This window comes from Vigna umbellata, chromosome 5 (assembly GCF_029865625.1).
Source record: "Vigna umbellata cultivar VRB3 chromosome 5, Vumbellata_1.0, whole genome shotgun sequence".
Lineage (NCBI taxonomy): Eukaryota > Viridiplantae > Streptophyta > Magnoliopsida > Fabales > Fabaceae > Vigna > Vigna umbellata.
In genome coordinates, this window is record NC_142169.1 from 35606355 (window position 1) to 35623741 (window position 17387).

The 17387-nt window shown below is 30.9% G+C and overlaps 2 protein-coding genes across 3 annotated transcripts; both read left to right on the forward strand.

Moving 5' to 3' along the window:
- The first annotated feature begins 3682 nt into the window (after positions 1–3682).
- Positions 3683–10109, forward strand: LOC124847607 (sphere organelles protein-like protein). Of its 2 annotated transcripts, XM_047325137.2 has the most exons (13): positions 3683–3969; positions 4140–4204; positions 4272–4535; positions 5117–5326; positions 5728–5764; positions 7026–7109; positions 7687–7891; positions 7984–8021; positions 8534–8728; positions 8939–9010; positions 9100–9255; positions 9402–9579; positions 9649–10109. In XM_047325137.2, exons 1-13 carry the CDS (start codon positions 3778–3780, stop codon positions 9834–9836), a joined length of 1884 nt encoding a protein of 627 aa, XP_047181093.2. In that variant the 5' UTR covers positions 3683–3777; the 3' UTR covers positions 9837–10109. The 2 variants fall into 2 exon arrangements, with proteins under 2 accessions (XP_047181093.2, XP_087970918.1); XM_088114792.1 differs by having other exon boundaries at positions 9402–10109.
- A 2951-nt stretch (positions 10110–13060) lies between these two features.
- On the forward strand, positions 13061–17292 carry LOC124847611 (Copine (Calcium-dependent phospholipid-binding protein) family). The gene is made up of 13 exons (XM_047325145.2): positions 13061–13354; positions 13594–13896; positions 14753–14837; positions 14927–15067; positions 15168–15281; positions 15349–15446; positions 15711–15790; positions 15856–15961; positions 16053–16180; positions 16301–16484; positions 16629–16685; positions 16791–16926; positions 17021–17292. The coding sequence occupies exons 1-12, from the start codon at positions 13343–13345 to the stop codon at positions 16869–16871; spliced, it is 1389 nt and encodes a 462-aa protein (XP_047181101.1). The 5' UTR covers positions 13061–13342; the 3' UTR covers positions 16872–16926; positions 17021–17292.
- Positions 17293–17387: the final 95 nt, after the last annotated feature.

Below are 17387 nucleotides of genomic sequence, written 5' to 3' on the forward strand. Positions count from 1 at the left end.
CAGATCCACCTCTTTCCGCTATTTCTTTCTATTTTTTTCCACAACCCTTATTTATTTATTTATTAACACAGAAATGATATTTTCAAACACATACAAAATTTTTACAACCTTTTAACATTATTTTTTTTATCTTTTTTAAAAAATAAAAAATTTAACGATCCACCGTTTCTTTTATTATTATTATTATGAATAATCTTGAACACACACAAATTGACATTATCTTTTATTATTTTTTCGGCTGAAGGAGGAAAGTACATAAGTTTCCATTTTTTTTGAAAAAACTCCTGTCTAAGAAAATTATTTTTTCATCTATACATAATCTTCATTGAACTTATAATTAAGGTAAATATTTAAGTTTTCCATTACGTCTTGAAAATATAGCAGGTGAAAATAAAAGAAAGAAACTAGAAAAATTAGTGTTTGATTCAAAAATATAGTGAAGGAATGAGAAAGAAGATAATGTATATTTATTACAGCTGTTAAAACGGGAATTTCGGCTCGATCCGACCCGGTTCATCACAAGTTGGTTACTTAGTAAGTCAACCTAACCCGGCTCACTTATTAGCGAGTTGAAAAAATTCGAACTTAGCCTGATTCAGGGTCGATGGATTAAATGGGTTGACTCACTGTCTCGTTTAATTATAATTTTTTTAAAATAAAAATTTTAAATCAAATCTAAATATACGTCTTTTCTAAGATGATGTTAAACTCTAAAGACAAATCAAAATAAATAAATAAATATCAGAAATAAGTTTTTAATATTGATAAATTTTTTATCCTAATAATATTGAAACACAAAATAATAAATAATTAATTATTAAACTAAATTATGTGAGTTAGCCAACCCGGCTCATCACGGGTTCAACCCGACGGTGAGGCAGGTCCTAAGTGAGTCGGGTTGAAAACTAACCCGCGTAAAAAAAATTACATTTTTTTCAAACCCAATCCGGCTCAAACATGTGGTGAGCCGAGTTGGCTCGCTGGTCACAACTCATTTTAACACCACTAATATTTATAAACAAGTTAGTGGATTTTACCAAAATTGAAAATATTTTTCCTCTATATTAAACTATACAAATTATTTATATACTACCACCTTGCAAGAATGGCGTATTTTGCAGAAAAAGACAAATTATATGTACAACTTTATTTTGATTATACGCGTGTTCTAAATGCTAAACAAACTAATGCCGTTTCGAGTTTAAGAAAAATAATAATAACAATTTGTTGACCTTTTAAATTTGGGTTTTAAACACATCTTATAAAAAAATAATTAACTTTTAAAAATTATTGAAAGAATGTTCACTAGAAGTTGAGACAAAGAATACTGGAAGAATTTTTGAACTGTCTGTAACAATATCTTTTTTCTAGAGTTTCATTTTATTTCTTCTTACTCATCTCACATGAATTTCACTCTATTCCTATATAATGGTTTGAATCTTTTATTTTAGTTTAATTACTTATTTTTTATTTAGTATTATTTTCAAAATTGAAAATTTTTGTGTAATATATGTTTTATTTGCTTTGTTAGATTCACCTTTGATTGAGTATGTGGTGGGAGTTATGCTACACCATTAAAAGTTATGAATCAATAAATGATCTCTTGTAACATTACAAATAATCATGAAATTGTATTAGTTATTTAATTTAAAGTATGTTGTTTGATGAATATTAATAAACATGTTTTATAGGAATAAGTAGTTTTAAACAGTATAAACTAACAACTTGAAGTAAATTTTTATTATATTTAGATTAATTCCAATTTTTTTAATTGAACAAGAATTATGACAATCATTATGTGTCAACTTTTTCTACTATAATAATATGTGGAAACGCTCGTGGTTTATTTTTTTATGATAAAAATATTTTTTTTTATAAATATAAAAAAAATTATTTATTTTTATAATTTGTTTAAATAGTTTTATTTATTTTATAAATAATTTGTACAAGTGTAATTTCACCACAAATATTAATAAATAAACCAAAAAGCATACATCTATTGCATACCAAGTATATTTTAAACAATTGAAGAAAAAGAAAATAACAAACTTAAAAACTAACATCAAAGGTGGTGTCCCAAGCTAGACTTATCTCAAAATGTAACGTTCATCGTTATTTATTCTCGCAAAAAATTAGGTTTGGTGACACACTTATTTCGTCTAATGTCTTTGAACTAAAATGTTCAACCTATAGTACAAAAATAACGTTCATCGGTATCCTAACATCGCTCAACGTCAAACCATTCACAAAACTAGACACTCAATGTTACACCTCTCAGCGCTACCCTATTTGCAAAATAAGATGCTAAATGTCACCCCAGTGTTGCTTAACGCTATACTATATATCAACACTTGTATTATTTTTTTTTTCTTTTGAGAGAACTTAAACCTATTAAATTGATCAATTTGATATTCCTTTCTTAGTGCATTGTTCAAAACAATTTTAAATTTTGCTTGTACCATTTTGAATAATTGTTCACATTTAAGTTCTCTTAATCACACAAAACTAAATTTAAATGAGTCAAACATCCAATCATCAAACAGTCAAATCATATATGTTAAAACATGAAATTTTCATACTTTACTAACTCGACAATTATATCTAAAACATAAATCAAACAACATTTTTATATTTCAATAGATCACACTCATCATTCATATAGATCATTTAGTCAATTTATCACACAATCATAAAATTTAAAATTTCAAAGTATTTATAACTTTAAAAGAGTGCAATTAAATTTCCTTGTATGTGAAACATATTAACTTGCTATAAATAATTCAAAAACCCTTAAGGCCATAAGACCATAACAAACTAAATTTCTTTCAACTTGCAAGATCTTATTTTTACATAAAAACACCACAATAACAATTAAAACATACCAGTATGATTAATGATCAACCGAGACTCATATAGACCTTTAAAAAGATCATACAAGTGAAATAAATTCACATACATACAACAGAAAAGACAAAAAATAGAAGAAGATTGAAACTCAATTTATATAAAGAAAAAACTGTAAGAAAAATTTAGAAAACAATTTATAAAAAATAATACATTTTAAAATATGAATTTCATTTAAAACTATTTATATTAAAATATTTTAATATTAAAATAATTTGAATCTCACATTTTTAAACCAATATCATATAAAATGTCAATTTATACATCTTTACAATATTGATAAATGATTATTATACATGATTATTTAAACTTGAAAAGTAATTATAAAATATAAAAAAGTAAAAATAAAATAAAATAGAATAATAGATTTAAATTTAATAATGCATGTTAAAATATATAATTACAGAAACAGCTATAAAAAATATCATATTTATTAATAGTCATGATTTATTTGGTTGTCCAATTCTCACCAATCCATTGTATCATTTCCAATTATTTATTTCCAAATTCACTCTCATTTACTTCCAAATTCACTCAAATAAAAAAAAAAATTTATCTTCAAATCTTCTCAAATTTCCTCAAATCCATTATCTCAAATTCACTCAAAAGAAAAGGCCTAATTAATCTTTAAAGACTAGAGTGAAAAATTCACATAATGACAAACAAGTTTTATAATTTAAAAAATGGACTAAAAATATTTAAAAATGAATTAAAGACAACTGAATTTGTGTTTCATAATTAAATAATTAAAAAAGAAATATATAAACGGGGTGAAGTTTTCACATACTTAACAAGGGTTTAAGAAGCAGACCGGAGAGAAGCTATCAAGACGGTGACCGGAAAATCTGCGTCAGCAGCGCCACATTGAAGGGGATGACGGAGATGGTGAGACTTCGGGTTGTGTTCGAGGATCCAGGCATGCTGAGCAAGTCAAAGAAGAAGGAAGGATTGAGGCGTTGTTGGTTTCTGCTTAAACCCCAACACAGCACCATTTCGGATGTTGCCTCTCACCTGCACAAAGCTTTCCGTCTCCACCGCACCTGTCCCCGCGGCATCATCCTCTTGGTATGTTTGCATATGCATGCTCCGTCGTACATGTACAACAATCTCGAAACAAATCTATTTTACATCTCGATTTCACTATTAGATTTGTTTAGTGTTGTTGAGTATATATGTTTGACTATTGAAATTTCTTGGATAACCTGATTCCGTTTTCTTATTGGATTTTAATGTAGATGGATGATTTTGTTATACCATCTTTTGAGTCCACTTGCATTCTGAAGGATAAGGACATCATCTGGTGAGTTTATACTTATTTCTGTGTTTTTCAACGCATTCTGTGATGTTACTCTTGTTATACTTCCCAGTGTGAAAAGAAAAGGAAGCACACGGACTGATGTTGAACCTTCAATGCCTTCAATGCTGTCACCTGCCCCTCGTCGGCATTTAGCTATAGAACTCCCAAATGATCTTGCAAATGAGGGTTTTCAAGTTCAAGAAGAGTTTGGAGCAGAAGAAACCATGTCCCAAGAGGATGACGACGACGAAAATGATGTTTATGTGGAATCTAAATCAGATGGGAAGGCAACCTCTAAGAAACGAAAAGCTTCAAGGAAGCTCAAGAGCCCTAGGTCAGTTCTGTCCTCAAATATTGTTGCTGCTACAAAGCTTAGAGAGTTGTGATAAATTTTTTTCCCCAGAGCATTTTTCAGGGGTATTTTCTTTTCTGAATGTTATGGAATCTATCTAGTTTTGTTTTCTTTTTTTGCTCTTAGAGTAAGAGCAAAAAGATTGATACAACATGACATATTTCAGCATCAATACGGAACCCAAACAAAACTAAATCTGATGGGTTGGGCAATGGTTAAACATCCTTAGCTCACAATGCTACGGAATCCATTTAACCAAAAATTAATCCCGTTTGCAGTAATGTGAGCATAGGATTCCTAACTAATTACTTATCTGAATTAGTTTTATGTAACTTTTGTATTAATGCTTCCTTAAATATGTTCTATCCATGTTATCACAGTAATATATGTATTAATCTTTCTGCTCCTATTTTAACTTAATTTGGCTTTTAGTGTAAGATTAAGTAGGGATCTCCCTTCTCTCTTTGAAACCTTTTTTCTTTTTCCTTTTTTTTGAACTTTGAAAGTAGTTATTCGACCATGTAAACGTTATCTGACTTTATTCCATTATCTTTGACATTCAGTCAGAAGAAGATTAAGCTGTCTACTTCTGAAAACTTGTCAGTCATTCCTGAGGTCCATGAAGAAGAAAATGAAGGTGGTATTCATCACCAATTGAGTTTTGTCAAGAAGGACAAGAAGAAGTCTTCCAATTTATCTAGCAAGCTTAATAAGCCAAGCAACCTTGATAAACAAAAGAATGACAAAAGTGATTGTCCAAGTGATGAAACAAGGTCCATTTTCATCTCACTAGTGATTTGTATGACATGTCAATGGTGCATCTTTTCCTCCTCTGATTGTTCATTGCACAGTGCATATTTGGTATTTTGGGCAAGACAACCTGCTAATATAATTTTATTGACAATTTTTGGCGTGCATGTCTGGGGATCTTTTATCTTAGTTATTTTTTGTTTATATATATATATTTGTAGATTAAGAAGTGTGGTTTGACGGGGTAGAAACCAATATTCCTTTTTATTTTATTTTATGTTATTTTATAGATTGTTTGATTCTTCAGTCCTCTTATTATTGTGATCCAATTTTAAATCCCTGTCCCCTTGTGATGAGATGTCTGTTTTCTGAATAACAGAAATATAAAATGTTTTTCCTTATTTTTCTTTGATATGTTGTATAGGTTTGTTCAGCCTCAAGATGAAAGTGCAACTAAAAAGGTAACACTTAATTTACACCACTTTTGAATACACATATATCATATGTATCCTGTTTGCATTGAACCACGGTGATAAACTTGAGATTCTACCTAGACTTGGAAAGGGAATGCTGAATCATAGTTTTTGGGATAATAACATGAAGCACAAGATTCTACAAGATATATAAAATTCATGTAGACGCAGATTGCGTAACATAAATAAGAGAAAAGAACCCATGTAACACTATATATTTAATAAAGCCTAAATTTATAATGATGGATTAATAAGCATAAGAAAGTCAATAACAAAACCTATACAAAACTCGTAACTCACATGTCATAAATGACAAATAAAACAACTTATAATATTGTAGTAGTGCCTAGTGCTCACTCCAGAACAAAACATGACACATGAACACCTAAAATAGACGTCTAAAATAGATCATCCAAATTAAATCATAATCACTGAAGAGATCCTCATTTCTCCCGTCTAGCTAGATAAATGGTGAGATGAGATGGAGACAAAGTAAACCCCACAAGCAAAGCTACAAAGGCACAGTAATAGTCAAGCAACCTTAAAAGTGTGGCTGAGAAAAGTGCTGGTTTAGTGGTTTAGGCAATAGTTTGGGGGCTTGGTTAGAGAGGCCGCAAACTTTACACTAGAGGTTGAAGAATACATACTAATGCTTTATATATATATATATATATATATATATATATATATATATATATATATATATATATATGTATGTATGTATAGGTGGGTTCAAACCGCACCATACTAAATTAGTTTTATAAGGTTGAGTTAGGTTTAAATTTTACTTTCTTAAGAAGAGATGCTTGCTATTGTACTTATAAAAAACAATACAATAAATTCAGTTACGTTTTTGTTCAGAGATCTTCTTTCTGTTACTCTTTTGTATTAATCAGTAGTGCTGGAACAAAATTGGCTACATAATCAAATGGGTATCGGAAGATACACCAATTAATCAAGAGATTATATTGATGTTCATGTTACTCAGTGAAGGGAGGACCAAATTGATATCTAAAATTATTTGACGGACCAACGTGATTTCCCATGCATATAGAGGACCAATTTGAGTATTTGGTCGGTAGAAATAATCTAGTCCTGAGATAACTAAACGTTTTTCTTATTAGTTCAAGATAGTATACGATAGCCCTTGAATATTACGGAGTGCTCAATGCTTTAGGAATCATCTTTGTGGACATTTCATACCACTTGCAAGTATTTACACTTTACTTTTATTGGTTGTTTTTTTCAGTTGCCTAGCAGAAGTGCTCGACGGAAGAAAGCTAAAAGAAGATGGCTGAGGGAACTGAAGCTAGAGAAGGAGAAACAGGAAAAGGTGAATTGGTTCTATAATGCTGAAGATATTACCTTTTATATGAGATTGGATCTATTGAACAGTGTTCTTAAATAGTTTATATTGCAGTGCTATTGTGCTGTAGAATTCCTAGGGTTTTTAATCATGACTTTGTTTGTAGTTATGAAATAAGGACCAAGGAAAGACTCAACACCTTCATTGATGTTTGTTCATCTCTTCCATCCTCTAGTCATCTTTGGCTAATCTCGATCTGGCTAATTGAAGTTTTGAGTTAATTTTGGGAATTCTTTATGCATTTGACAAATGCATTATATATTTCAACTGTTATGTGGCTTCTGCCATTTTCTTGCACATTATTCTCTATATGATATGTAATGAATTGTTGTCTTCCTGCCATTTCCCATGACCTGGATAACAGTTCTTTTTGATATTGTTGAGTTATCGACTTTTTTTGGTTACTAAGATGCCTAGGCAACATAATTTGAAAGGGTTGAAAACATTCATCTGTTGTCTTGAAGGTCATTTGTCTAGCCTTACTATTCACAAAATGTATTACCATTCTATCTGAAAGGAAATGTTCTTCTCTTCAAATTGGCAGCTCCGCCAGACTACAGTGCTTGAAAAAGACGGACAAGTATTACCTATAAAAGATAATAACTGTGTTGCTTCTGATGTACATCAACAATCTGATGAACATCAACAATCTGATGAACATCAACAATCTGACGAAGAGAGTGAAGATGATGACACTGTTCCTGTGGAAATTAGACCAGGGCACATTCGATTTGAGCCCCTTAAGAAAGGTCTGAATGAAGATCTCATCTACAAAGATTTATGAAGTAGAAATTAATTGCTTTCATGATCTAATATATGTTCAATGGTCTATTTAATGCAGATCAAGATCAGGCAGTACCGCAGAATCAGTTCTCAGTGGTTGGTTTGATTTCCCTCAATAAAAGATTAACAATTTCAGCTGTGTTTTACTCTCAATCATAAATTAGTCAATAAATCAGTGATATTGTTAATTATGCCAAAAAAATGTACTATGCATTATATTATATTTGCATTTGAACTTCTGGCTTTTTAGACTTTAGTGTTTGATGGAGGATAAAGAATATTTCTCTTGGAAAGTACAAAATTCATTAAACAGCCTTTTCTTAGAGGCCTGATAGATATCAGAGATGTGGGAGGAAGCTAACAAAATTCTTTAGGATTTTTTGATTGATGATTTTAGAGGAATCAATGTGACTTGTTATAAATTTTGTGTCATTTGAACCATGTAATGTAATCCATATATTGATTCTCACTATAAGGTTAATAGCTCGAAGTTTTAGAACTTACCATGTTGAGTAGCTACTCAAATTTTTTGGTGCACAATTGTATTTCCATGTTAGTTTTGCATTATTGTCAAAACCTTGCATAAGATAGAGATCTGGATCTTTCAGGAAACATTTCAGTGGAATGGAATCACTAACAAGAAGAAGGGTCAGAAATGGGGTAAAGAGAGAATGTCATTCCATAAACATGATGGCTACGGGGATTCCAGTCAAGAGTATGCTACAGTTCAAAATGCTGAAAAGGAACCCACTTTCAATGTAGTAGATTTTGATAAGCTTCAATCTTTTACTGGTTTGCCTAAGGTGTTTTTCTTTCATTCTCCCTAACTAATGTGTACTTATGGCAATTCTCATTCTGCTTAGAGTAGTTGACCATTAACCCATGGCTGAGTTAGGAGTCCTTTCAGCTTCTGGTTAACCATTCAACTTATCTGTATTCTGTGCTTTGAATCTGTAAATTATAGTGCATGGTATTCATTTGGTGCTTTTTAATAACCTAATCATACACTGCAGGAGGGCGATGTAATTGCTTATCGATTGATCGAGTTATCAGCATCTTTCACTCCTGAACTTTCCTCCTTTAGGGTACATATCAAGTTTGCTTTTGAATTACATTATAAAAAATCTTGTGTCTGAGGTTTAAATTAATATGTATTTCATTTATAACCTTGCAGGTTGGGAAAATATCTCAGTATGATTCTAAAACAAACAGGATTTGGCTGGAACTGGTTTTAGAATATCCTTTTGACTTTAAGAAAGAAACAGAGAAGGATGCATCTTCTTTTGAACAGTCTGATGCATCCCCTTATGGGGAGGATGGTTCTTTAGAGGTAAAGTTACTTCATTTTTTTTCCCATTTATTTTATTTTTGTGTTGTAGCTTATATGATAGGGGGAAAGTTCATATGTCCGCCGTGGTAAATAAAACTATATGCTGATTGTTTGTTTGCTTGAAAATGACTGCTTTCCTTCTACAGATAGATTATGCATCGCTTGTTGACGTTCGAATGGTTAAGCATGGCCATTTTAGATCGAAAACTGCAGTTGTTTCTGGTGATGCATTTATAAATCCAACAAAAGCAACTAATGGTAGCACTGATGAAAAACTTAAAGGTGATCGAACTAGCGCGGTTAGTTGCCATACAGAAAGGGAAGGTAAGGTCTTATCCCTGTTAAAACTTGCGATTCTAAGAAACATTAAAACAAATGTGGATTTGCTTACAGAAAATGGGGAAGTAAACGTTTGGGAAGAAATTAGCAAGGAATTAGAAGCAAAAAAGGCGAAGCTGTCGCAGGATGATGGGTGGAGCAGAGGAAAGAGCTCAAGCTCGAAGTCATGGTCTCATAGAGCTATGAGATGTAGTGCGTTGGGTCCAACAATGGCATTTTTAAGGTCCAACAATGGTCTTTAAAGAAACAAGCTTGTCCCACAATGTCACCTTTCCGCAGAATTTTGGTATATATACATGAACAACTTACCGAAACCATCATCACCAATGCTGGCTGTATGTCCTGATTTCAGCATACTATAGGAAAACCGTTTGAAGTTTTATTCTTTTTGGGATGTTATTTTTTGCAGTCCTCATGAAATCCAATTAGAAAATAGAATCAACTTCTGCACATACTTATGCTTATAACATTGATATGAAAGAGAATTCAAATCATGAAATTAAGATGAGTAATCACTGACTGTGGAGGTAAATGGACTAAGATTAGAGTGCAAGTTATCTCCTGTTTGCTTAGTTAGAGATTTTAAATTCAATTATTAATGTAAAACTTGAGTTTAAGTTTTTCTCTTAACAATGATTCTATCTAATGTGAACAATCTTTAATAAAAAATAAGTGTGAACCATTGAAAGGAAAGTGAAACGTGTAAACACTAGACATATCTCTTGTCTTGAAAAGAAATAAAATAGAAAAGGGTTTAAGTTTTGTGATCCACTGAGAAGACCTGTCCAAAGTAGCCGCCACAGAATTATCTTCATAATCACATCATTACATTACATAATGTTCTTATTATACAATACCATTAATATTACTATTTCATCCTTACAAAATATCCAACCACCCCATCTTTCTCCTCTTCCAATATCAAAATTGTTAAATGTTTCACATATACTGGAAATAAAACAAAATTATAATATATTTAAGAACTAAATACACTTTTTAATTTCTCAAGTTTAATACTTAGACATTGAAAACATATTTTACCAAAGTTGAGAAATTAAGTATTTTTAATTTAAAAGATGAATAAACAAATAAGACTAACATAAATGCTCTTATAATATGTTTGTACACTATAACCTAGTGAAAAAATAACTTGTAGATATACAAATTTCGATGATTGATGATTGTAAGGTAATTTCTTTATGTATCTCCGTATTTATACTTATATTTCCATAAATTTTTATATTTTGAAATATATAATTTAGAATATAATTTTTTTTACATTTCTTATTTCAGAATATTAAATAAAAAATATACTTTACATTATTTTAAATTGTACAATCTAAAATATAAATTTTATATTTTGAATTATTGTTTTAGGAATAAAAAAATTACATTCTAAATTATATATTTTGAAATACAAATTATATATACCAAACTATAAAATTTACATTTAAAATTAAACCATTTCAAAGACAAAAAAATGTCGGAAATACAGGTAGAAATTTATGGAAACGTAAAAATAAACTACCTGATTGTAAATTGTTTACAAAATGAATAGGCAATTGCTAAGAATCTTGTTGAAAGAAATTGTTATTTGCAACCTCCAAAGTGCTATAATAACATTCTCCAAAAAATATCTAAACCTTAATTTTATGTAGAGGCAAACCATAATATTAAATATAAAGTAATAATTAAATTATGTTTTGTATACCAAATATATTTCAATATAAATACCACATCTCAGTATACAAAATTTGATCACTTGAAGTGTTTTTCATTATCAATACATAATTATTTGTTAATTATATATTTTTAAACATAAATCAAATTAAATGATTCAAAATATGTCATATCTAAACTTTAAAATATAAATTTATCAAAAAAATGTTGTTTTGAGCAGTTGAAATTAGTGGGGGTTGTCCTCTTTTTCGTTATTGCTGGACTTGCCATTTGACAATGACTTATTAAAGGTTGCAACTTTTTCAAGATGGTTACTGAATTTGAAAGCTTCCTTGAAAAAGTTTCCAAGTAAAAATGCCATTTACAAGGAGTAATCAAAGGAAAGCTTAGACTAAAATTAAACATTTTTTTTCTTTAATATTATTTAATGGATTTTGCTAAATTTAAACAAATCTTTACCAAACTCGAAACCTAATATGTAAGAAGAAGTCAAAAAGGAAAAAATAAAAAATAACAAGAAAAACTTACTGTTAAGTATTTGACAAGTGTGAGAAGTTTAAGTGTGAAATTGAAACTCTATTATTAGATATATTATTATATATAGATGAAGAAGCCCGAACAATATACTATAAATAGTTTACTTAAATTTTAATTTTTTAATAAATTTAAATACTTTTAATTGATTAAGTACTTTTATATTTGTCAACCGAGTCTTTATATTTTAATTTTTTAACTAATGAGGTAACTTACTATTAATTTTGTTTTACTATTAAATATTTTAAATAAAAGATAAAATATTTGTCATTATATAATTTTAAAAAATTGGTTAGTAATTATTTAATTAAAAAATATTAGATATTGTTAAATATTAAATTAATTATTTTAAAAAATAAAATAATTATAAGAGGGTATACTAACTGAATTAGATTTTTTGAATGTAATAATATATTTAACCCGCTTTTATAATTTATATTTTTCAAGAAATAATTTGATTTTTTGGGTTCAAATTTCACTATAAATAGGTGAATTGGGATACTTTTTAGTTTTGGAGAGCGAGTCTTAAAAAATTGTAAGTTTTTTTAAAACACTTTTGGAGAAGAACTTGTGGGAGAGATTCAGAGCTCAAAGTGTAAGTTAAAAAGTTTAAACTTTAATCAATGTATTTAGGTTGAGAGAACTAAATGCTTTAACTATTTGAATCGTTTCATCATGTTTTTGTATCTTATTTGTAAAATGAACTTTTCTTTTTACTTGATATTTACATAATTATGATGATTTTACTTTTAAATAACTACTTGATTTATTTACAAGTATTTATACTCTAAAAAAAAGTAAAAAATGGAGTGTCATAAACAAGTGATTTTTACTCTTTTCGTTATGTTAGATGAAAAGATCACCAATATATTTCCACATAACTTTTATGTAATCACATGGATGATGAAAGGATGAGGGTGTATTGAAGGTATTGCTGATCTTTTACGTATAAATTACGGTATATCAGTTCTAAAATGTTTTTGAAATAATCAATTTGATTTAAACATGAAATTCAATTTTTACTCAAAAAGTATAACACCTGTTATTACGAGGAAGAATCCACCGAGAAAAAAATTCCAATGTGCATCTTTCTATGGCTAAATATACTAAGAACATTTCGTGTCAACTTTGTGAAATGATAGAAAAGTAGAATGATTGGTTACTGGTCAACATGACACAAACAATTAAATGTGAAATTTCCCATGAAACCCCAGATGAACCATTTAGAATGAAGGAAAAATTCAAGCAAGTTATGCATAAATCCTATTTTATGACATTTTTACATTTGTATGTATGGATTAAATGTAAATATTTCTCGTTATTTTTTCTTTTCTTCTATATTTTTTATTATAGATAGTTCTTGTAGAATAAGATGGTTCATTTTTTAATAGTTGATAACAGAGACTAATCATCTTAAAGAAGTTGTTTGAAGTGGAAGAAAGGGGTGAACTCAGTTGACTTGACCTTGCTATTTTCCTTATCACAGCACTCTTCTTCTGTCTGTCATAATTGATTTGGTGTTCTTGTTGAAACAATGAATCCGGAGGTACATCGAATTGTCTCACTGTCTTTCTTGGTCTGCTATCGGTGTTTGTGACCTCGAAATTTCGTTCATCAATTTTGGGCTGAATTTTGCATACCCTCAAGTTTTTTTTTTCCAGTTTCCCAGAAATTTATTGGTTGCTCAGTTCGGAGTTGTGAGCTTTTGTCCCTTTTGGTTATTTTGGTTTGATTCCCTCACAGAGTTATATATACAAACATGATGTGTGCGTTTTGGAGTTGCAGATAGAGACTTGGACAGTTTTGGTTGGTGTTCTGTGCATCTTGGTGTTCATTGTGAAGGAGTTTGTTATGGGGGGCAAGAGTTCTAAAGGAAGCGGTAGGAGGTATGATTATGGTGCTTCTTCATCTTCATGGGATAATAATAACTATGGTGGATACCCTCCACAATCACCATATCCTTCTCATCAAACACCTCGGCACCAGCATGCATCGGCATCAGCTCCATTTTATGATAATGCTCAGCCAAAAAGGAAGTTGAATAGGAAGTATTCAAAGATAGCTGATAACTACCGTTCCTTGGATGAGGTGATTGGATCATTGCATGTAACAGTGTTTTTATGTTTTTTTTTTTTATATCTTATCAGCAATTATTCCATCTCCTTTGATTTGCTTGTTGTCATTATAATTGACTCTTGTCTTCTTGGGGGTTGCAACTTGCAACATTGACTTAAGTTAAACAAGAATATCCCTACTGTGCCAATGTGAACGCGATTTAGTACAGTTGAAAAATTAGAAACTAGGATAAAAGGAAGGGAATCCATCTAATTCATCTAGTTGTCTAAAAGGAGATGTTTTTAATTGCTCTGCCAGGAATCTGGGTTCATCTTAAGTAGCTTTTTTTTATCAGTAGGAGTTAAACACATATTAGAAAGCTTGTAGCAATTCACACACCCTAAGTTAGACTCCTTTGACAGCTCTTAAGTAGTTTAATAAATAATTATGCGAGCAATCTGATTTAGTATAATAATAAACATGAGAGGTACCTTTTTTTGTTATACGGAAGATTTATTTTTTCAAAGAAAAATGTTAAGAATTCAAGTATGAGCTGAAAGTCCTGTATTGAGTAGAAACGCAAAAGTTTAGTGACATAAAAAGAAAAATAAAGACTCAAAAACATTGACCCTTAAGGTTTTGTGTTGATGACTTGGAGCCCATGTAATAGAAGTTGAACAAACAAGATCAGCTGGAAGAAGTGGCTAAAGAGATGCTGCTACTTTCTTGTTTTCTCATCATGTATCTGTGCTTTAGTTGTCAAGTAAAACCCGTCAGTGTTCATCATATTAAGGGAACAACTGCAATACTCTTGAAATTGATAGAAGTTCTACAACTACATATAGAAAATACACTATATTTTTGTCTAATAATGAAGTAATGAATATAGGTTACTGCTGCACTTGCAAATGCTGGGCTGGAATCTTCTAATCTCATTGTTGGCATTGATTTCACAAAGAGCAATGAGTGGACAGGTGTTATCTCGTACTCACAATTTTATTTTTGAATATTTTGTGACGAGTTTATAATGCTAAATAAATATATATGTTACCCTGAAAATCAGGGAAGAGGTCATTCAATCGAAAAAGTTTACATGACATTGGAAGTGGCCAAAACCCGTATGAGCAAGCAATTTCTATTATTGGGAAAACTCTATCAGCTTTTGATGAAGATAACTTGATTCCTTGTTTTGGATTTGGAGATGGTAATGTCTGACAGGAAACTAACTACTTTTCCAATGAAGTTTTTCTAATGTCCAGATTGCAAACATAATTTGTGTTTCTCCTTTGTCTATTTTCTTTCAGCGTCTACACATGATCAAGATGTGTTTAGTTTCTTTTCGGAAGAGAGGTTCTGCAATGGATTTGAGGAAGTTCTATCACGATACAGACAAATTATTCCTTGCCTCAAACTTGCAGGTATTGCATTTATATCTTAGAAGTTTCTTAATTAGGTTCATCATTACTCACCACATTCATGTGACAGGACCCACTTCATTTGCTCCTATTATTGAAATGGCTATGACTATTGTTGAGCAAAGTGGTGGCCAATATCATGTCTTGCTGATAATTGCAGATGGACAGGTAATTCTCTAGTTCATATTCTCACTGTTGAGCTGAACTCAAGCGCTTTTGGGAATCAGTCATCTTAAGTTTCATACCATAAATGATGAAATTGCAATGCTGTAGTCGTAGCATTCAAGCACAGCTTCATTTGGTTTTGCATGGAAATGCTAACATCTACTGTAGCTCAGTGACTCATAACATCACATGTTAACATGCTGTAGATATTCATTGTTTCTGCTCTCTTCTAGGGCTTCAAAAACTGATACTCAGTATTTATCACAGGTGACTAGAAGCGTTGACACAGAACATGGCAACTTGAGTCCACAAGAGAAGAACACAATAGATGCAATAGTTAAAGCAAGGTAAAATTTTAGTTTTCTGGCATGCGGAGTACAATTCTGCATTCTTATATTCTCTTAAATTGCAGTGAGTATCCACTATCAATAGTTCTGGTGGGAGTTGGAGATGGACCATGGGATATGATGAGGGAATTTGATGATAACATCCCTTCTCGAGCATTTGACAATTTTCAGGTTTGGTGTAATTCACTTGTCATTTTTTAACTTTTCATGTTCAATTCTTCCCGTTATACTAAAATGTGATATTTGATATGGCTGCATGTAGTTTGTGAATTTTACTGAAATAATGACAAGGAATGTAGATTCAAGCAGAAAAGAGACAGATTTTGCCCTTTCAGCTTTGATGGAGATACCTTCTCAATATAAGGCAACCATAGAGCTTGGCATATTGGGGTACTAAATATCATTTCATTAAATTAAAAATGGTATCTGTAGTAAATTGGGTTTTTTCTGGTGTAAAGTTAATAACCATAACTAAATTTGAAAATTACATGTTTCCATTGATACAAATAGCGCAAGGAGGGGTCATTCACCAGACAGGCTTGCTCTACCCCCACCTCTCTATGGTAGGACTTCTTCCAGCATCAGCACAAAATCGACAAGGTCAAACAGTTTTCAGCAGAGGCCACCTACACACACTAGCCTTGACAACAGTGTTCACACGGAGGCATCTGCAAGTTCTTTATATGATAATAAGGTCTTAAGTCCATGCTAAACGTCTTTCCTATTAAACTAAAAGATATACTTTATCTTTCTACTTTTAGTGCCATCATAATGATAACTTTTCATTTCTGTACCCCTTTGAGTAATGGTTTACATAACATGACTTTGTTTGCTGAAGGTTTGCGCGGTTTGCCTCACCAATCCGAAAGATATGGCCTTTGGTTGTGGGCATCAGGTGATTCATCTTCATTATTGTATTTAAGGCTGTATGCAAAGAACTAAAAAGACTAAGCATAATATTAAGTTTTTTCCTTCTCCAACGCATTTACTCTTCTTGCAGACTTGTTGTGAGTGTGGAGATTACCTCCAATTCTGTCCCATTTGCCGGAGCACGATCAAAACCAAAATAAGGCTTTACTAGTTAGCTTTGCTTTAGAAGTGCTACCAGCGGAAATTTAGCTCTTTTCCAGAATAAGGTTAGTCATAACCGTTTGATAAAGTTAGAAGGTTACAAAGTGAATGTTCTATTGATATGCTTTAAGTCATTAATTTAACTTGATTCATAAACAGGGCTGCGAAATAATGTGCAGAAAGTTGGTCTTGCTGTTTTCATGGATGGTTTCTTGTTCATCAGCTCACAATTTTGGGCGAAACTTGTATGCCCAGTTAGGATCAGGAAGAGTTTTTTACATAAAGAATTGGTCTTCCCCGTTGGTTGTATATATGTAGTTGTTTGTCGTGAAGGCCTCCTGTATTTAAATAAAACTACTCGTCTAAAAAATGCTTGCATTGTTCGAAACAGTGGTTTCTTTTCTAATTGAAGAGGAAATAAATTTAAACTATGTCCGTATGAGCTATACATTTGTTTTTGAAACAAATTAAGAACATTTCAATTCATATCTTATTTCACTTTGTTTCTTTTTCCTTATGATCACAT

Bases quoted from the DNA above. Each gene is read 5' to 3' on its own strand.
- LOC124847607 (XM_088114792.1), top strand. From the start codon at position 3,778: ATGACGGAGATGGTGAGACTTCGGGTTGTGTTCGAGGATCCAGGCATG. The intron at 7,110-7,686 runs GTGAATTGGTTC...TCAAATTGGCAG, and splicing joins AGAAGGAGAAACAGGAAAAG to CTCCGCCAGACTACAGTGCT. The intron at 8,729-8,938 runs GTGTTTTTCTTT...CATACACTGCAG, and splicing joins CTTTTACTGGTTTGCCTAAG to GAGGGCGATGTAATTGCTTA.
- LOC124847611 (XM_047325145.2), top strand. The intron at 15,447-15,710 runs GTAATTCTCTAG...TATTTATCACAG, and splicing joins TGATAATTGCAGATGGACAG to GTGACTAGAAGCGTTGACAC. The intron at 15,962-16,052 runs GTTTGGTGTAAT...GGCTGCATGTAG, and splicing joins GAGCATTTGACAATTTTCAG to TTTGTGAATTTTACTGAAAT.